General features: G+C 37.1%; 1 protein-coding gene across 1 annotated transcript in view; it reads left to right on the top strand.

Moving 5' to 3' along the window:
- The first annotated feature begins 7212 nt into the window (after window positions 1–7212).
- The window catches only part of LOC144966987 (serine/threonine-protein kinase Chk2-like), a 43413-nt gene continuing 28102 nt past the window's right edge, over window positions 7213–22523 (top strand). The window contains exons 1-11 of the mRNA XM_078903693.1: window positions 7213–7506; window positions 8114–8238; window positions 9298–9442; window positions 10108–10198; window positions 13576–13684; window positions 14422–14475; window positions 15727–15791; window positions 16399–16498; window positions 17354–17392; window positions 17772–17819; window positions 18738–18901. Coding sequence (XP_078759819.1) covers window positions 7386–7506; window positions 8114–8238; window positions 9298–9442; window positions 10108–10198; window positions 13576–13684; window positions 14422–14475; window positions 15727–15791; window positions 16399–16498; window positions 17354–17392; window positions 17772–17819; window positions 18738–18901 — 1061 coding nt within the window. The 5' untranslated portion in view covers window positions 7213–7385. The remainder of the gene's footprint in view (window positions 7507–8113; window positions 8239–9297; window positions 9443–10107; window positions 10199–13575; window positions 13685–14421; window positions 14476–15726; window positions 15792–16398; window positions 16499–17353; window positions 17393–17771; window positions 17820–18737; window positions 18902–22523) is intronic.

Here is a 22523-nt window from a genome sequence, read left to right as displayed (position 1 = left end):
AGAGTTCCAGACTGTAACTGCGGCGGTGGTGCTCAAGTGAGGAAGATAGATCGAGACAATGAAGTGACAGTTTAGTACTACTGTTAGTGATAGTAGCATGACTTCATGTGTCAGAAGTAGAAGTAGGGAGTTGATTTCATGAGCGAAGAGCACACACCACAGTCAAGTCCGGAGACACTATAGTCTACCCGAGTCCTAGCCCATCCACTCCAGGGTAGTGGAGGCGATCAAACCACAAAGGCCAGGATGTATAATGAAGTCTTTATTCAGGAACAATGGAACAGATCATTCTTTTGTATCGTATTCTATAGGCGTGTAGCAATGAATGGGTCAATGAATGAATGAAAAGAATCAATGACAGAATAATCACATAATATTAGCTATAGCATTTAAAAATAGATTTAGCCCGGACGTCAGGGAAAGCACCTACGTCACTGGTCCAGGTAAAGTGATGCGTAGACTAAAGTGAGTAAACTCGATCGAGTTGTGTGCATCTTCATGATTTAAACAAATTAATGCAAATAACATGGGACATGTATGAAGGAACGAATAAGTCTAAACTAAAGAGTTATGCTACAAAATCAATCATAGTGAATTGCAGAGTTAAAGAGTAAATGTTTAGCTCGTAATTAGTAATCAAAGGCGTTAACGTTATGGCTGTATGAAATATTTAAGTAGCAATTATTAAGTATACAGAAGAACAAAGTAGATTTAGATGACTCAAGGTAGGTGGCTAGAAAGCTATGATTTGTCAGAATTAGTGATATAAATTTGTAAATGATCATAGTTGTTAAAATGAAGTTATAACGATGTGAAGTGATGAAAGAAAGCACACAAAAATATAGTATCAGGCCAGAAGTCACACCCAGCCGAAGATAAAAATAGTACTACATCGAGAGACTACCTGTGTAAGGGCTTAACACACAACACACAGTGTACTATTGGTCATAGTAACACACACGAGTAAAGGAATGTTGATATCAACCACAGAGGCACACAGTCTTGCATTACTTGCATACAATTAAATAGTGATGGTAGCGACAAATAGTAAAGAGTAATAGAGTACAAAATCAAATAACATTAGATAAAATGGTCATTCTATTACACAAATAATGCAACAATACAATAAATTTTGACGTCTCACTGTGTCCTAAATTAAAATAATAAACTTAGAAGTGAGTAAAAGTAAATAAATAACAAATTTTAAAAGTCGATGAACAAACTTCTCCAGTCACCAGGAATGGTGTCAACGTGTTGAAGTTGAAAATTAAGATTTTTTGCCAAGGGAGTACACAAAAAAATATATAAAGGAAGGAGGAAAATATTATGCCTAGAAAGTAACTCGAATCCCTAACTCATCCCACCCCGGTTACAGTTGCGCTGAACTAAAACAGCCGACCACCTCGCCTTCTCGCGCTCAGTCAAACAGTTTAGCACGTGTATCTTCCGGTGGACTGAATACACAGCTGTGTTTTCAGTCCACTGATGGACAGAAAACACAGTTCGAGCATATCATCCATCTTATTTAGTCTTGGGTCGAGCCCGAAACGAGCTGGTCGATCACGTGCTCGATCGAATTCTCTAAAATCGAGCGGGTTTCGAGTCGGTGACGTCATCGAGCAGTCATTTGTTTGAAAAAAAAAATACGAGCATCTCGTTTGCCACAAAAAACTTCACAGACCCCTTCTCTTATGTCTGTGGCTGACTTGACTGCAGCGGGTTGTGATTGGGGCTGCCAGATGGCCAGACTCAAAATTGGCCACTAAGAAACGCTTTTATATAATTATTCTTTTTTTTTTTAATCTAATTTTTAAAGAATACATATCATATTATTGTACACGCCTTGCAGGCCGACACGTTTCAAATTGCTCTGTGTTTTCTATTTATTTTAGCGTTTATTCACATTTTCAATTCTGGATTTTTATACCAATCGAATTGTGACGTTTTAGTCTTCTGAGTGATATAATTATTTCTTATTTTTATCAAAGGACTTGTGTATAATTCGTGAATTTTATGCTAAATTTTAATAATTTCAAGTGTTTTATTTTATGAACAAAGTTGTTTATTTATTTTACTACAGGTGTTCACTGTGCTCTAACATCGATGGCCAATATTATGAATCTAGAAAATGAAACACACGTCACCATACAGTCCACCGCGATGACAAGTCTTACGAAAACCAACGATTGTCTTGAATACATTTTACACCATGAAAGTGATAATTATTGTTATGATTATGAAAGCGAATACAAACACCGTGTTGAAACAAGTGAACCGAAACATCGATTGAGTTGAGGAGGGATACGAAAACAAAGGGCCATCCCAACACAGTGTGGCCATCGGCCCACCCTTAAAAATAAAACACCACGGCCACCTACCACACAGACAATTATACCACTTATGATTGAAAAGAAATCACTTCCAATTTTAAAAGTGGCGACAATAAACGCCCAGTCTTGCCGCAATAAAACATTAGACATTAAACATGATTGAGGAGAGATCTATTGACATTCTAATAATAATTGAAACATGGTTAAAGGAGAATGGGGATGAAGCAATTGTGTCGGATTTAACACCACTCACACATACAACTCAGTCATTTCCGAGAAAAGGAAGGAGAGGGGAGGAATTGCAGTGGTCTATAGGTCAAATTTGACCATTAGATTTAATCATGATGTCAACAATTTTTCGGCATTCGAATCGGTAGGAATGGTCATTGATTTTAAACATGACTCAGTCAAGCTTCATTCAATATATAGGCCACCACCCAGTGCAAAAAAAAAAATAGATTAAAAACATCACTATTTATTGATGAATTCGAGGACTTCCTTCTTCGCCTTGACATGAAGTCAAAGAAAAATATTATTGTTGGAGATTTCAACTTACACTTTGATCGAGACACACCGGATATAAGAAATATAAATAAACTACTTTCGTCTCATCACATGACACAGCATGTCAATGAAAAGACACATCGGTGTGGACACATTATTGACTGGGTATTGACCAGCGTTGACATGCAACTAGCGACACCTATCAATGTAGATGATCTTTGCATTTCAGACCATCATTTAATATCTTTTGGCATCAGAGGGGGGACAGTACACGACACAAAAACAAAAAAAATAGTTGTTTCGAGAGATTTGAAGAAAATTGACATAGAACTATTTAAAGCGGACCTCTCTCACTCTCTAACTACTAACTACACATTGTGAGAAAGAAGTGACTGGTGACAATTTTGATAAAGCAGTTATTAGTGTTATGGATAAGCACGCACCTCTCACAACAAGATCTGTGAACATCAGAAAAGAATCACCATGGTACAATTTGGAGGTAAAACGTATAAAGAAAGAGAAAAGAAAAGCGGAGAAGAAATGGAAAAAATCTGGCCTGACAATTGATAAGGAAACTTACATATCATTCAAACATAGACTCAAAGAGGCGACAATTAAGGCAAAGCGTATCTACTATCTTGATAAAGTTGATAACATAAAAAGTCCGAAGGAGTTTTATAAAATCTCAAATAAGCTTCTAGGCAAAGAGATCAAAACAAGCCTGCCACACCACACTGAAGACAAGCAACTCGCGGACTGCTTTGTAGAGTATTTCATGAATAAAATAACAACGATACGGAGTGAACTTGACACAGACGAAACAGAAGCAGAATATACCTCTTTTTATGGTGAACCCTTAACATCTTTCAAAGAAATTTCAATAAATGACACAAAGAAAACGATTCTCTCTAGTCCTAGCAAATCATGTAGGCTCGACCCTTTACCAACATCCCTTTTGAAGGAGTTTATTGATGAACTTGCACCTTACATCACTGAATTGATTAATCAATCATTAAGGGAGGGAGTTGTTCCAGAAAGCTTCAAGAAAGCATTGGTGAAGCCATTGTTGAAGAAAGCGGGACTTGACAGTGATAATTTTAAAAACTTTAGGCCTGTATCAAATCTACCATTCATTTCCAAAATTCTAGAAAAGATTGTACTAAAACAACTTTCTTGTCACGTGAAACATAATAACCTCGATGAGTGCTTTCAATCGGCCTATCGGCAAAATCATAGCACAGAAACAGCATTGATGAGAATCACAAATGACTTGCTGCAAATTATTGATCAAGGAAAAACCACCAGCCTTAGTCTTCTCGATCTTTCGGCGGCCTTTGACACCATCGACCATGCCATACTACTTCGAAGGCTACAAGTTACTTTCGGCATATCGGGCACTGCTCTAAACTGGTTTGCATCATATCTTACTCAAAGAACTCAATCAGTTTTAATTGGGGAAGTAACTTCGTCAGAGCGTGACCTTCATTTTGGTGTACCTCAAGGATCCGTTTTAGGTCCAGTCCTTTTGTACTTTACACTTCCCCTGTTGTGAGAATCTTAGAGCAACATTCTCTCGCTTACCATATGTACGCCGACGATACCCAGATATATAGCATGTGTTTGCAATCCGATATAGTTTCAAAGATAACTGTTTACGAACAATGCATCAACCATGTGATGAGATGGATGTCTGCAAATAGATTAAAATTAAATGGCGACAAGACTGAAGCCTTATTCATTGCTAGTTCAAATAATAAGACAGATCCATTTACACTGGCACTGACAATCAACGATAATGATAAAATACAACTCACAACATCAGCAAAAAATCTCGGCATCACCCTGGAGAGTGATCTGTCTATGAACAAACATATTAACAATGTGAGAACAAGTGCTATCTGCATTCTAAGAAATATCAGAACAATCAGACCATTTATTAATAGGGAAACTTGCAACAAATTGGTAACATCTTTGATATTCCCGAAAATGGACTACTGCAATGCACTGTTTGTTGGTCTAACAAAGGACAAAATAAACAAACTCCAGAAAATACAGAACATGGCAGCCCGCGTTGTACTACAGAAAGACAGAAAAACTGCAGCTCCCGAATTACTACAGCAGCTGCATTGGCTGCCAGTGGACCAGCGGATTAAATATAAATCTTCAACTATCGTTTTCAAATACCTGGAGGGCTCGTCACCAGCATATCTCTCAAATCTCGTTGAACGGTATAACCCACAGCGATCGCTTCGATCAACGAACGACCTCAAATTGAAAACACCCCGCTGTCGAGTGAAGGCTGGTGAACGCGCCTTTCAGCATTCTGGTCCAAGGTTGTGGAATTTACTACCACTAGAGATACGTTCTTCGTTTTCACTAGAGGAATTCAAGCGTCGATTGAAGACATTCTTATTCCGACAGGCTTTCTTTTGATTATGTGTATAATTAGCGTTGTTCGTGTACTGTGTTAGGGCTTCATTATTAAGTTAATCTTTGTTATGCGCCCAGAGCCCTCCTGATGAAGGGATGTTTGGCGCACTATAAATCTATACCATTATTATTATTATTTAAAGAATTAAAAGAAAAGTTTTATCCAACTGTAGTCGATTATTTTGTTAATCAAAACCAATGAGTTTTTCAAGGGAGTCAGAATACTTGTGGTGTGTGGCTATGTGAGGTTCTATTTGAATGCTTGGCCAAGAAGAAATCTGGATGTCTGGCAGCCTTGATTATGATCATTCGTCACATCACACACACACACACACACACACACACACACACACACACACACACACACACACACACACACACGCCATCAAACATTTGGTGAAGGGTTGACAAATAAATGAACAAGATTGTCGTGTTTTTATTAGGTAGGTAGATAAGAATAATAATATTTAGCAGGTTCCACCCCCAGACACATACGAATAGCCCGGACCCGATGATAACGATGCCGACGACAATGGATGATGATGATGATGTTGATGATGGTGATTATCGTGCTTCTGTTAAATAATTATAATACTTAAGCAGGTTCCACCCCCCCCCTCCCCCCACACACGGATAGCCCGGACCCGAAGATGATGATGGAGGTGATGATTGTGGCATTGTTGGCTGTTACGGCTGTGATGATGATGATGATGATGATGATGATGATGATGATGATGATGATGATGATGATGACGCAGATGGTGATTATTTGTTCGGTCGCTCAGTGGTACGGTGTCGCTTGTCACAAAAGTCAAGCGATGTTGAGCCTTGTCAATGGCCGGATGAGTGACAGTGATTGTTGAAAATTGTGATCCAGACATTAAGTCCGTGTGTAAGGCATTTGACTCAGGTGTGAATGTATTCCTATCTATAAGCAATGGCAGATATTGTAAAGAGCTTTAATACAAAAAGACTCCAAACAGGCGACCGGTACCTACTGTACGAAATGGATGTATGGTCGATATGGCCTGCTGGGGGAATAAATTAAATTAAATATTATGAAGTTCATTGAGCATGGTAAATCCTTGGAAGTAATACACCTGCTAGACAACTCCGATTCCAATATAAACGACTGATTAATGTTCCCATATATAAACTAAGTTATCTAAAAATCTCTCATTGTCGGGACCCCAATAGTATGGAACAAATTAGACAAAGAAATCAAAGACGTCACCGAGCTTCGTAATTTTAGGAATCTTTTGAAACCATTCCTTTTCAGATAAGATAGCAATAGTATTTGTGTTTTGTTACCCATTGTCTTTGAGGAGCACTTTGTGAATTCTGCGAGCTGTTTCGATTGATTATTACATTAAAATGTGTTGATATTTGTTTTATTCATTATTATTAGGTGGTGGTGGTGGTGGTGGTGGTGATGATGATGATGCTGATCCTGCTGATATGATGGTGATGATAAATAAATAATAATATTTAAAAAATAATATATTCATCGATGGGTGCGTGTGTGTCATAGAAATAGCCTTAGTCTCTCTCTCTCTCTCTCTCTCTCTCTCTCGCTCGCTCTCTCTCTCTCTCTCTCTCTCTGTGTGTGTGTGTATATGTGTGTGTGCGTGCGTGTATGTGTGTGATAGTCAAAGTTTAGTAGGTTTAATGAAGTCTTGTCACCGACACATGATACACCTACACGAATTTCCTGCCACCCAGACACACTAACATCTGACAAGGAGTGAGGGCTATGAAGAACACAACATTGCTCGAATCAGTGTGCAAAGGTTGGCGATTGGTATCGGATGGCAAACTGTGATCGCTTGAAATGTTTCGAGGCACTCGTTACCCCATCGCTCGTCGTCTCGGCTCGTCTCAAGCTCGTCTCTGCTCGTCTACCCGCTCGCTCGATTTACCCGCTCGCTCTTCAGGCATTTTGATCGGACAATCGTGGCTTAGCACTCGAACGTCGATCGGGTAAAAGCGATCGAGTAACCCAACAATAATCTTATTCAATTGGATTGTTTTGAAGTTTGACAGGCTTACAAACGCATTGTCCTTAGTTTACCGGTTTAAAAAAGAAGTATTCAGCCTAATAATTAAATTTATAGACATAAAATGGATGTCATGCAAACACAAGATGTTGGAGAATGTGACTTTAACTTTAGCGAGGAAGAAGAGCAATCGCAATCAACATGGGGACGTCTTTTCCCACTCGGGTCCAGTTTTGTTGCTCTAGGTAAGGTTATAATTTGAAATGTATTTGTATGCATGTTCCTATTTTATACTAATGACGAAGGCTTGTGCAAATTTATCAAGTTAATAATTTTGTTTTGTTGATGTTGACGGTACGAAATGCTCTACTCTCCATCACCCGGTTGTGTGGTCGTAGATTTGTTCCAGAGTATAATGTGTAATTGTGGAATTTGTTGTAATATCCATTGTCATTGACATCATCATTATCATTAGGCTGTCATTACTCCCAGACAGTGTCTGCAAATCACGAAAATTGGTTATCCCCAGAGCGGTTTGGTAGACCCTGTCTGGGAATAACCAATTTCGTTATTGGCAGACACATGTAACAAGTTGGCAGAAAGATTTTATGCAAAATGCCAAACTAGGTGTGAAAAATACGAAATATTTTGACAAAAATGCCAGTGGGTTTTTTTGTGTCCCAAAGGCTGTCATTATCCCCAGACACCTATTTTTATTTATTTTTTTTTTTGCTTCATATAGATTTTGATCTATGTGTTGGCCATGCAGAAAATGCTTTTCCAGTCATTTTCGTTTTCTGCTATAAAAGTAAAAGAAATGAAAAATACAATTTTAAAATTATTTTTTTTCAGATTTGACTGGAGATGAATACAGTTTTGGTAGAGGGGAAACATGTGACATTTCATTCAGTACTCAGCAAGCAAAGAGTCATCAGTGTTTTCAGGCTTATAGCAAAGTGCATTTTAAACTGACTAGGGTAAGATTGAAAATGAATTTTATTTTCACTGGTATGCTATTCTCTCAGTCCAAAAAAAAAGTTGCCTTTAAATAGAAAATCTAGAAGTTTGTGTTTCAGAATAAAATGTTATAGTGTTAGTTAATGGATGCATAAAATGATTGAATGTAGAATGTTCAAGAATTTGTCCTGGGTGAGGTGGGATGTGTTGACCTCCCGTGGTGGGCAGCAGGTCACGTGACTTGTTGAGTCTTCTACCCTTATATCTGGGGGGGGGGGGGGGGGGGGGGGGTCTGGGGTTGAGTTTCTTTCTGTCTTTGTCTTTGAATGGGATTACTTGTCCTGGCCCTGGCCAGACTCCTTGACTGAGAGGGAAACGGCCAAATGTATAATGTTTGTTTTTGAGGTGATGTTTTTTTCTTGAAAATCATCTCTCTGTTATGTAGTGATCATTGTATTTTTTGTTTTGAACAGATCTCATACCTGCCAAATCTTACGAATTTTTCCATAAACATGGTAATTTGTCATTTATATTATAACTATAACATTGAACAGATATTTCACTTCTACCTACAAAGACAAAGAGGAAAATAAAGATGTTAAATCGAAAACGTCTGTAAATTTTTTTTTCCCATGGTGGGTTTTTCATGGGAGGCTCCGATCATAGTCTAGTTTTATCAGAATAAAAGTTAGTTTGGTACCAATTTCTTCCGGGTCAAACCCTAAATCTACTGGACTATACGATAAAGGCAGGTGGTGCCTGTTGAACACATCCTGAAATACCAGCAAATGTTGTCATTCTACTTCACCAATGTTGTACCCAAGCCCAGAGGATGCCCAGTCACCTCATTACCAATTACACTCACCAAACATTAGAGACATGGCATCAAACAGTCAGGAATGGAGATTTGTCTGCCCAGAAATCATGAAGACCGCCTGAGGCTGCAAAGTTGGTCAACTATGCCGATGAACAAGTCAGTAAGTCATTTTTTGTTTTTTTTTTTGTTTCTGGTTTGTGATTTTCATAATATTTTTGACGTTATTATCTTCATTATTTAGTACCCATACATTTTATTCCAGAAAAATACAGGAACTGGCGTGCATGTTTTTCTAGAGGACACTAGCAGTAACGGAACATTTGTGAATGGCGAGAAAGTGGGCAAAGGCAAAAAACAAGTGTTGAATAATAATGACGAAATTGCTCTGGCCATGAAAAAGAACAAAGGTAAATGTTAAAAATCTTTTCATTTCCTTTGCAGTCTAATTTTACCCTTCTTGTTGCCATCTTTCATGGAATATTGGAATATTGCTATGCCTGGGCAAGAACCAGGTTTGTCCTCATGGTTAAGCACATCATCAAAATTTGTCAACAACATCAACATTGTCATCATCACAGCCATCACCACAAGCAGCTCATTAACATAATTTTTACCATCGTTACCTTGGCCATAAAAACGGTTTCTACCGCTTTGGCGATAACGGAATAATTTGAAAATAATGGGTTGGCTGAATCAATTCCACTATTTTTTTCCATCAATGGCAAGCTTAAGGTTAAAAAAATAATTTTAATCGCTTCACAAGAGAAAAAGATATAGTACATGGATTTAAAAATTGTAATTTGTGTTAAGGCTTTTTTGAGTGGTCAGAAATTTCTGCATGTTTGTCGATAGTTTGATGCTATCATCCATGATAGTATATCTGACCTGATGATTTTCCAATCAGGATTGTAGAGAGAAAAGGATATAATATATATATATACATTTTTTTAAATATATATTTTTATTTCATATTTCATGTATTTGTTCTTTCAAGTTTACCATGACTATTTTGTGTGGTCGCATTACTTATAACTTTATATAATTAACAAATTCTCAATTATTCTTATCTAAGCTTATGTGTTCATGGATCTGGAGGCTAATGAGGACGCCAACTTGCCAGTTGAATTGACTGAGAAATATACCCTGACAAGAGTTCTAGGAAGGTAAGTAATCTCACAATAACTGCTTGATAAATGACTCTTTCATTGAAAATTAGCGTGGGGTTATTCAGCCAGCCTCATTGTGAGCCCCTAGGTAGCTGAGAAACTTAAGCATTGAAGGAATACTTTGTAGCTTTGATCCTTGAATTAAAAATATAAAACACCTTGAAAACTTGGAATTTCAAAATGGAATTGTTGTAGGAACCCTGTATGTCGTGTGAAGTATTTTAACTTACATATCAAGGATGCCACTTTTCCGGTTTTAGCCGGAAATCCGTTTTTTTTACCACCAGCCGGTTTTAATCCGGAACCTCCGGTTTTTGTCCGTCGTCACTATTCAAAAAAAAAAAAAGAAGATTTTTAAAGAAGAAGAAAAAAATCGCGATGGAGATTTGAGCTGGAACTTTTTCGCCGGGTGAATAATTTGGGCTGTCACCGCCGGTCGAATATTTGGGCACCTAAATGGTAGTTTATATCCCCCCATCCCCATCACAAGTTCTCCTTTTTTTAAAAAAAAATTTGATAAATAAACAGTGATTTTGAGATTTTCTCCGCTGAATTTGCCGTGTCAAAACATTTCCCTCAAAACCACAAAATCACCATTATGTCTTATGTCATATTTTGACACCTGTGCAATAGTCTCGTGAAATTTAGTGACGGTCCCGTTTTTATGACGTGGGGCCAGACTGAATGGCACCAGATGTCACAATTGACACAGACGACCAGTGGTGTTCTTTGATTAGCAAGTTGATGGTTGAAGGGAAAGGGGAGGGACAAACTCTCTCTCTCTCTCTCTCTCTCTCTCTCTCTCTCTCTCTCTCTCTCTCTCTCTCTCTCTCTCTCTCTCTCTCTCTCTCTCTCTCTCTCTCTCTCTCTCTCGCAACCATCCATTAAATCTTTACAAAAACTAAATTTATGTTTAATGATAATGATAAGAATGGATTTTTACAAAACTATGTTCCTGTTATTTTTACACTTTGCTTGCGTTTGACCGATGGACGGAGACATTTTCCTCCTTTTTGACAAATTGCTATTATTATCACTACATCATCTCTACCACCACCACTATTACAACCACCGCCACATCATCATCCCTACCAACACTACTACTACAAATAACACCACATCATCCCTGCCACCAGTACTACTACAACCACCACCACATCGTCATTCCTACCACCACTATTACAACCACCACCACATCATTATCCCTACCAACACTACTACTACAAATAACACCACATCATCCCTGCCACCAGTACTACTACAACTACCACCACATCGTCATTCCTACCACAACTATTACAACCACCACCACACAATTATCTCTAAAAGACCACCACTACTACAACCACCACCACATCATCACCCCTACCACCACTACTACTACAACCACCATCACATCATCATCTCTAAGACCACTACTACTACTACTACTACTACTACTACTACTACTACTACTACTACTACAATCACCACCACATCATCTTCCCTACCACCACTACCACATCATCCCTACCACCACTCCTTCTACAACCACCACCACACCATCATCCCTACCACCACTACTACTACAACTACAACCACATCATCAACCCTACTACCACTACTACAACCACCACCACACCATCATCCCTAGCACCACTACTACAACAAATATCACCACATCATCCCTACCACCACTACTACTACAACTACCACTACATCATCATTCCTACCACAGCTACTACAACCACCACCACACAATCATCCATACGACCAGTACTACTATAATCACTACCACATCATCCCTACCACCACTACTACTACAACCACCACCACATCATCATCCCTACTACAACCACCAAATATAATTACACTTTCAACTTTTGAAATTCTCCGAGTCATGTCAGAAATTGCTGCGAGACAAATTTTGGATCGCATCTCAGTGAATTTGAGTGAATTTTAAATTTATAGGTTATGGTTGCATGGGTGGGTCATGATCTTCACAATGAAAACTTTTCTCCTTTTATGTGACCAGTCATTCTCACTCCTGATAGCTATTGATATTAATTTGTCTATATTTTGTTTTCACCACCTTATTTTATCAATTTGAAAACTGTTAACTCTCCTTTCTTTTGTGTGTTATTTGCTCTCAATTGCAATAATAAGTACTGAAACAATATTCCAAATTTGATATTTTTCAAATCCCTACAAAGCCCTTGACGTTGATTTGTATATCGTCCGCGCAAGTTTTCAGGCTTTTTTTAATTTGCCAGGTGGCATCCCTGACATATCTACTGAGTGATTGTCTTCTATTTGATTGACCATTTTACTGGTGATTCAGGTCATGTTTAAAATCGATTGTTTCAATTGTTTTTGTTTTTCTAAAGTGCTTAGTTTCTTGTGGCCATATTGGCTTTTTACATGAATATCTAAATCCCTGGCCTGGAAATTCGCAGTCTGGGTTGGTTTTCTGATGGTTCGACATCTCTTCATTTTGTGAATTTATTTCCTTTATATTGACTCGTTTGAAAAAATAATCTGAAATGTAGACGAATTGTAATTATGAATAAACGATTATGCATGAGTATTTCTAGAGTATATTTCCTCTTTTTTCATGTTTAATGCGCTCTCATAAATTTCTGTTTATTCTCTCACCAGCTGGTCTATTTCCTTTCCAAACAGTGCATAGTCACTTTTTTTTTGTTTTACCATCACCGTACAATTACAATATCCATTTTAGACAGGGAATCAGTGACACCTAAATTACTTGGAATACTGTGTATGTAAAGTTGTTGTTTTGGGGGGGGGGGGGTTGTTGTTTTTTTTAAACTCAGATATACTACTGCAGAGGCACAGATGTCAGCTAAAATGCATTACTTTCTTGTCTGCTCAAAGCATTCAGAGAGATTTTTAAAAATTGAGCTTTATATAGCGCAATATCCACTAAATGTGCTCAAAGCGCTTTACAAGGGGCCCCTGGTCAACAGCAACACATTTAACATGTAGGACGGGACATGCCGCCTGTTAGGCGATATTACAATTTTTCGGACAAAGACAACACTGTTAACGGTCAGGTACTCATTTTACACCCGAGTACGGTGAGAGAAAGTGAGTAAAGACCCTTTTCCAAGGACTCCACTATGCGCCGAGCGCGAGGCTCGAACCCAGGACCTAACGATCCGAAAGTGAGTGTCATACCACTCGACCACATAGCCGCAGATAAAGGCTGATTCTGGATGGCCATGTGTTCAGATTTTCCTGCACATGTCCGTTATACTCTCCTGCCGAAGATGATTTACGTTGTTTGTTTTTATTTGTATTTTCCAAGCAATATTTTAAGACCCTCTAATATTTGACCCACAAGGTTACTCATGTTTTTGTGTATTTTTTTTAAGGGGTGCTTGTGGTGAAGTGAGACTTGCATTTTCAAAAGGTTCCTGTGAAAAGTTTGCTTGCAAAATCATTTCAAAAAAGAAGTTTTCCGTTGGCGGCAAACACCAAATTGTAAGTAAAACACTGTTGGTTTTGTGTTTGTTGTTGCATTTGTTTTGTTAGGTTGTTTTTTTTTCTGTTGCTTTTTTGTCTTGTTTTTTTTTTTGTGGGGGGGGGGGGTTGTTTTGTTTTGTGATTTTTTTGGGGAGGGGGTGTTTGGCTTTGGGTTTGTTTTTTTTTGGGGGGGGGGGGGGTTGTTTTGTTTTGTGATTATTTGGGGGAGGGGGTGTTTGGTTTTGTTTGTTTTGTATTTTGGTTTGTTTTTTGTTTTGTTTTTTTTTTTGGGGGGGGGTTGTGTTGTTTTGTGATTTTTTGGGAGAGGGGGTGTTTGGTTTTTTTAGGGGGGGGGGGGGGGGATTGTGACCTTTTATGATCTCTCTGAGGGAATGTGAATAATGGAATGGTGACATATTCAAGCCTAAACTGTACAACTGGTCTGATACAAATCCCATAACCCTCCAGTCATGAGGTGACACTACAAATGTACCATGCTGCTCCAATGCTTCCGTTGGAGCCAAGATGGAGCTTGTTTAATGCAAATTTCAGATTTGTTAAAGCGTTGTGATATTTAGTTTAGTTTGTGTTGAGATTTAAGGCATTGAAAATGTTTTATATTTTGACTGTTTTTATTTCACTTCTCACTGTTTATATCTTATGAAAAAGAGAAGAAGATGATGGATGTTATTTTATTGAAGAAAGAATTCTTGGATACTTTCAAGTAAGCATCTTTTAAAATTTATCATGCACAGAATCTAGCCTCACAGGTCATGGGAGAAGTGAAAATTTTAAAGGCTTTAAAACACGTAAGTAATATTTAGAAATACGAGTATGTCATGCACAACTTATTGTGATCCTATTATAAATCATCTTTTTTTTTTTCTACCTCTCACAAAAATTAGGATGCCAACCTGAAATATCTAGGTACCTTCTTTGCCAGCCAATCTAGTCCATTTCCATTTTTTGATATAACGAATGACACTGGATGTTTGTTCTTTCAGAAATTGTGATTGATTTAGTATTTCTATCTTTCAATTTCTTAAGTAAGACTTTTCTTTTCCAGCAGTGATATTTTAAATAATGTGATTGACAGTGATGTCAATCTTCCGCAGATCCGAGGAATTCCTCCATTTTGGAGGTTCCTCCCTTTTTTCCTCCGTTGGCAAAAAAAAAAAAACAAAACAAAAAAAAACGAAATTATAATTTAGCGAATCGTTGAAACAACGAAGCTTATTTTTACACATTTTCATATATCACCACAACTGCTACCTTAACCATCACACAATATGATCCTTGTAATCTCTAGGAAAGAGCTCTAATGTCTCTTGTTATGCTTATCGCAAGTTGTTGACTGGAACAAACGATAAATACGATGATGAGTGGGTGTGGCAATGACCACTTTCTCTATCGTTCGTTGTCTCTAATCGTCGTCTGCACAACCTCTGTATTATTATTATTATTATTATTATTATTATTATTATTATTATTATTATTATTATTATTATTATTATTATTATTATTATTATTATTACTATTATTATTATTATTATTATTATTATTATTATTATTATTATTATTATTATATTATTATTATTACCATCATTGTTATTATTATTGGGGTTTTTTTTTGTTATGTTGTGATGTTATTATTAGTATTAAGCTCATGGAATTTGTCAGGTGCCTTTTTATTAAAAAAATTTAAAAGTCTCATATTATCCTTTAATTTTTTTTTTTTTCCACCATCTGACGTTGGAAGTTGCCAGTTAGTCTAGCTAGAATACCGTCCACCACAAGGTTTCAATGAAAAATGCTTTTTTAGGTGATCATGCAATTTTGGTCTTATTGACCTTTTCATTGATTCTACTTCTGCTGCTCTTACACAAATGTCATCGCCCTATGACAACTCTGAATTCATATTCTTCAAGTCACAAATGTAGAATTTTTATATAAATGTTTTGTGGTGAAATATGTAGAATTTGTAGTTTTGTCAGAAATATCATTTTATCACTTTCTGTTTTGTTTTTTATTCACCCTCCCTTGCTATAACTAAAAACCAGCCGTGCATCATCGGGATTGAAGACGTCATTGATTCAGACGATACCCTTTATATCCTGCTGGAGTTGTAAGTTTTAATGCCTTCTGTTTTTTGTTTTTTTTAAGCTTTCAAACTTTGAAAATTTTGTGCAATGCAAATTATTTGAGAAAAGCATTTGTAAGGGATTTGTAAGCTTGTTCCTAAATTAGTACAGTTGTAGTTGTAGTCAATTAAAAGACAACAAGCTGGACCAGAGTATATCATGGAAAATTTTATCTAAAACAACAGGATATACACCATCATCATCAAAACAATGTAGTTTTTGTACTATAATTAAACACCGTCACTAAGCCACACTCAACACGAAAAAAGAGATGTACAACAGCTGTCCGCATAAACAAAAACATCTACTAATCAACTACAAACCTACGGTACCACTTCAACAATCAACAACAACTCAAACTCATGTAACACACAGTCCTGATGATGGCTGTAAGGGCCTGAAACATCGATGTAGACTGACTCCAATATTGTGGTAAATATTAAAATATATATAGATATATATATTTATGCTTTCTCTCAAAAATTATTTTTAATTGTCAATTGTTAAATGTGTCACTTGTTGCCGTGTTTTTTTTCATTAAGTGAAATTGACAGTAAAGTTCTGAAAAAAACAAATTCCTTAATTTCCTAGGGTGGAAGGAGGCGAGTTGTTTGACAAAGTGGTCTCTATAGAAAAGTATTCAGAGGACACAGCGAAAATGCTGTTTTTCCAAATGGCAACGGCTATCAAGGTAGGCTGTCGCATTTTGTAATGACATGAAATTGTTTTGCAATGCTAGTACTAGTAACCAAATTGAAATAAAATATTTTTATAAACTGTTTTTAGATAATCAATGCATTTTGTACAGGGGAAATTTGCTGTTCCATTGGCAGAGAATGCTTGAAATCATTATGTAGTCATTGTTCAAGACTCACTCCTGTACCTCTAAAGGAAATTAAATGAAACGCACACTCCAATTTTTAAAATTCGGAACTGTTACATTGTAACTGTAATATGTTTTGTTTTATATCACTGTAAAGCGCCTAGAGCCTGTGACAATGGGGTAAAGCGCAATATAAATGCCATTTATTATTATTATTATTATTACATAACTCATGATGATTTTGAGCTTTCTCTATTGTCTAATGTCTTCACACTTAGTTGTTTTTATTAATTATCAGTTATTATGAGATGATATGATATGATCCGATATTAATCTTTGTGGTTAGACGGTGTATTGTATGGACAGGGCTTGTCATTTATCACACACAATCAACACAACCAAACCTGAAAAGATAATTTTTTGTTCTCTGATTTCTTAAATTTTAACTTAATTAAGTAATCAGACTTGACTTTGAATTGCTTTGTTGCAGACGTGATTTCAAATATTAGATGAAAAAAGTTATTGGTCGTGTGTTGGACATTTACGATAATAGATAGGATTTGACTAAAGTTTTATTTCAATCGTTATATGAAACTCTTATTTTTCTTATTTAAGTGAAAAAAAAAACATTTCAACTCTCATTTACGCATCTAAACAGATACTCCTGTAAAAGCTGATATTGTTTTTCTATGTACAAACTCTAATCTGTTCTTTTTCCCTCAGTATCTCCATGACCAAGGCATTACACACAGAGATCTCAAGGTAGATTCACATTTCACATTAATCGCTGAATTACAATCACATTACATTGATAAGTAGCGAAGAAATGACCCTTTATTACGTGTTGCTGGAGTCGAGTAGGTTTCGATTTGTATAAAGCCTCTTTTTCTAGATATATATCAACATTCATATTTCTCCCTCTCTGGGATCCTTAACCAAAAGGGTAGCAAGTCTCCATATTTGTGCATATATTCTTTCTACAGTACTTCTTTCATAGCCTTTAGGACATTCACCGTTGCAAAGCACACACATTTTACTGGTTAGATAATATGAATATGCATTTTGTTATTACTTTTGCTCAATGTATAAAAGTGTTCACTTCTTAAGATTTTAATTATTCACTTTTACTTTTGCTCCGTAGCCTGAAAATATTTTACTGGCCACAGATGAACTTGAGACACTGATAAAGGTCAGCATTTTGTTTTGTTTTGTGTATTTTTGTTTGATTGTTGTTTTTTTTTAATTTGTTTTTTTCTTGTCTTAATTTCCAGACTTTAGAGTAGAGAATTTAGGTATATATAAATATATATACATTATGGGCCTAGTTTAACATTGTTGTAATGGACAATCTTTTGCGTCATTATTTAAAATTTCCATTACAACGAGCCCATAGTAAATTGGGTTATCACACCTTTAGATCTTAAAGCAATTTTACATCACATCTATAATTAGTAGAGTATGTATTACATATTAATTGTTATGAAAATATGAAAAGAATGACCGACAATTTTCAGATTTCTTGATAAAATGGGCATTTACAGGCCTGCTAAGAAGCACACAAGATCAAATGAGATATAAGGGGCCTGGTTTAAACAGTGAAGGGAGATTTAATCCTAGAGCAATTTATCCAAGTGTCAGCTTGAGTCTACCAAAGGTCCCACCCAGGCACTAGTACAGGATCTTGTCGTTTCAATTAGAATTTAAACCAAAAAAAAAAAATTCAAGCAAACAAAATAGAAAATAATTGAGAATATATAAAGGGATAATTTACAAGGACAAAAGTATTTCTCATAAAAAGATATTTCAATCTAACTGTTGCACTCCAAGGACCAGACAAAAACAAATGTCTTCCTTCCAGGTTAAGATACAAATTTGTATAAAAATGACAAATGACATATTATATCTAGGAGTATGCTGGAGATGTCAAGGCTTTGGTTTGATGTTGGATCATTTGTGCTCATGGGACTTAAAACTTCTTCCACTCCATCGGCTATTAGTCGATTTTAAAATGTTTGGATTTGTTGTATGGGAATAAATATTTTTAGAAAAACATTCTATATTTTAATTCTTGGTTGTATTCATATTTGAATTGAATTTTCCATATAAGGTGACAGACTTTGGTCTCTCCAAGTTTGTTGATGCTGGTTCCATGATGAAGACATTTTGCGGTACACCGACATACCTGGCTCCCGAAATTCTTGTTACAGCTGGAAGTGGGGCGTACACGAAGGCCATTGACTGCTGGAGTTTGGGTGTCATTCTTTTTATCATGTGAGTTTGTTTTATTTTGTTTGATGACAGTATTTCTTTTTATTTCTTCTCATTTAAAAAACAAACAATTACCATTACATTCTTTGTTTTTTCCACCACCCTTCCTTCTTAAAGATCTCTCTCTTTTTTTGTGTGTGTGTGTCTTAATGTGTATTAATGGTTAAATATTCCTATTTATCAAATGTCTCATTTCATGGTATGATTTTATTTTTTTTCATGGGGACTTGTTTAGGCATCATTATTGGGATTTAACAATTCACAATGCATTAAGCAGAGATGATAAAAGTTCTGGTTTCATAGGAAGAAATTCCAGTCTGGAGCAAAAATATTCCGGGTTTGGGGCATCATTTAACCCTTAAAGCCCCATAGATTCCGGCCAAGCACTTCAACCTAACCCCAGCAGAGGGGAGGTAACTCTCTAAAAAATCCCACCCCGTTCAAGAAAAAAAACCATAACTCTGCAACAAATCAAGATATCTTAATGAAATAAAAGCTAAATTGAAGCTGAATAATTGTTCTGTTTGTACATTTAATTGTAATTGTTTTGACAACAGATAAAAAAATAATGATTGAAAAAAATTCATAAAATGTAAAATACGACATTTTCAAGTGATTTTGTTCATTTTTTTTCTGCTTTTTGTTCATTTAAAAATGTTTTCATGATATTTTGCAAAGCAATACTCGTTGCACAAGTATGTGTTACAAATTGAACAGCCAAAACAAGTCTCTCGTTGCCTGCCAGAATCTGTGCGGTTGTTTTCTTTGCGGCACACAAAACAAGTCTTTTTGCGTCCTGGCAATCGCACACGCTTATGCTTTTCAGGATCATGACAGGCCATCCCACGGACTGCTGTTTGCCCAGGTGGAGGTCTCTGTCTTGTAGTGCGACTTGAGAGTAGGGACCTCGCAACTTCTAGGTGGAATTTGAAGTGGTCCATTGGCTTTGCTTCATCCGGTCAAGGCATTTCCTTGTAGACGATATAGGCGTTGAGCACCACCACTTCCAACAAGTAGTAAAAGCCTCCACCACTTTCTGCTCTTTCTACCAATCCCATAATATGATCTCAGCTGATCATTCAAGTCCACTCCACCCATGTTTGAATTGTAGTTAACAACAGCGGAAGGAATGTCCTTGCTAACGACTCCATCTTTGGTGCGTCGCTCGGTGCGCTGACAGTTGGGTGAACTGTCCGTTGATAGAATATTTATCTGCCTCTTATCCTTCCACACACATGCCAAAAGATCACCACATTGTCTGAATTTGGTCTCGCCGTTGCTCAGCACAATTTTCTTTAAATCCTTTGGCCAGAATCTTCTGTTTGGCCGAATTGTCCCGCAACAGTATGTGTCCCGTTCATGGAGGTCATATGCAAACTGAACCGAAGAAAAGAAGTTGTCGTAAAAAAAATGGTGATATCTGTCAAGGTAATTCTGGCCTAGAGACCAAACAACATGATGTCCGAGTCCTTTGTCCAAAGGGTGGTTTTCCTTCCCTGTGTAGAAGGAGAAGTTACATAAATAATCATTCGAAGGGTCGGCGCAACACCAAACTTTGACTCCCCAGGGATTTGGCTTGCCTTTGATATACTGTTTTAAAAAAAGGCGACCTGTAAAAGGAATCATTGCCTCATCAAAAGACAAGGCAGGACCAGGGTAGTAGTGTTTCTGAGAAGCGTTCAAAACAATGTTTATCATGGGACGAATCTTGTAGAGGGGATCATAACCCTGTTGTCCACGTGGAATCGCAGCCGTGCTGTCGGCAAGGTGAATATACTGGCTAATCTCCTCATATCGGTTCCTTGACATGGCTTGAGAGACACATGGTACACCTAGCAGTGGATCAGTTGACCAATAACATTTGAATCCAGGCATTTTGTGTATGCCAAACATCATGTTTATGTAAAGGAAGATTCGAATGTCATCCTCTGATATAGCTGACATTGATTCTGGAGCATTTCTTTGTTGTGCATAGAGGTTGGTTTGAGTAGTAATAAGTTCATAGAAAGAAGGTGGCAAGAACAAATCAACAAACTCCATGGGTGTACTGTCATGAGAAAGATCCAAATCAGTCAGAATAGGGCCTTTACGATGTGTAAAGATACCCATTTCGATATCTCTGAGCTGATCAGTCCAAGTAAAATCACGTTCATCACTACTCACATCGTCATCATCAATTTCACTCTCTTGACCTTCACCTGCATCATCTCCATGGTCAATTTCATCAAAATCGGCTTCTATGTCACTTTCATCATCTAAACCAGCTTCTTCAGCAACATTATCAGTCAAATTTTCATTAAAATGGGGCTCACTAATGAGGCGATTGAGATAATTGAATGCCATTGTTGACAAATTGAAGAGAAAACTACTTTCGTTTTCAAAAAATCATAGTTCCATTACCATTACATGCTTTAAAGAGCAAAAAAACGGGCAAATTCTTCTGCTTCGATTTATTGTATCGATACTCACTGATATCATAGGCGGAAATGTAGAAATAGCTATTTATGTAGTGGTTCAGTACACATTTTATAGCGGCCGGTAGCGGGCGGCTTGGGGCCACATACTAGCGGGTGGAAGGAGGCGATACGGGGCCTTATCGGTTAATGTCATTGTTTAACCCTTTACAATCCTTGTGGAAAATCTCCTACATATTAAATTATGTGTCTTCTTCTCCTTTGTCTCTCGTCAGGATATTCCAACCAACTTCACCTCTTCCTCACAGAATCTTCTCCATGTTTTCTTTGGCCTCCCAACCTTCCTTTTTTCCCTCAAGGTTCCAGTCCACAGCTTGTCTCACAATGTCTGTTTTTGGTTTTCTGAAATTGTCAACAATCCATTTCCATTTCCATTTTCGTGTTGAGATTTGTTTGGTGATTTCCTCTTGTCCAACTTTTAACCACAAGTCTTTATCACTGATTTTCTCAGGCCACCTGATATCGAGTATGTTTCCAAAACATGTTTGAAGGTTTGACGTTTTTTACAAGGACTGTTGTTGACTCTCCATGTTTCTGAGCCATACAGAAGAACTGCTTTTACGTTAGTGTTGTATATTCTGAGGAGTATAATGCCCTGCCAGTTCTTACAATCCCGGAGGTCTCCCTTTTTAAGGAGCTTGAAAACATACCCTTTCTTCCAATCTGAAGGTATTTGGTTTTGACTCCATATTTTTTTGAAAGAGGGTGCAACTTGTCCACTGTGGTGTTTAAATTCGTTTTAAAGGCCTCGGGGGGGGGGGGGGGGGGGGGGTCACACCATCTGGTCCTGGAGTTTTCCTTTTTTCATTCCCTTTCATGCTTTGTAATTATCTATTCTAGATAGGGTTGTTGAATCTTTACATCTAACCTTGTTTTGGCTGGTTCTATTTCCAGGCTTGTGTCAGGTGGATTTAGGAGTTCTCTGAAATGTAAAAAAGACCCACCACAACCGTTACATCAACATCCCTACCACTACAATTTTAACCACCACCACATCATTATTTCTACCACAGCCACTACTACTACAACAACCACCACATCATTATTCCTACCACAGCCACTACTACTACAACAACCACCACATCATCTCTACCACTACTATTACAACCACCACATCATCATCATCCCTACTACCACTACTACTGCAACAA

Source organism: Berghia stephanieae, chromosome 3 (genome assembly GCF_034508935.2).
Source record: "Berghia stephanieae isolate SIO BIC M18660-M18661 chromosome 3, UCSD_Bste_1.3, whole genome shotgun sequence".
Classification (NCBI taxonomy): Eukaryota; Metazoa; Mollusca; class Gastropoda; order Nudibranchia; family Aeolidiidae; genus Berghia; species Berghia stephanieae.
Note: the sequence above shows the minus strand (reverse complement) of the source record. Positions and strands in the feature narration are given on the sequence as shown.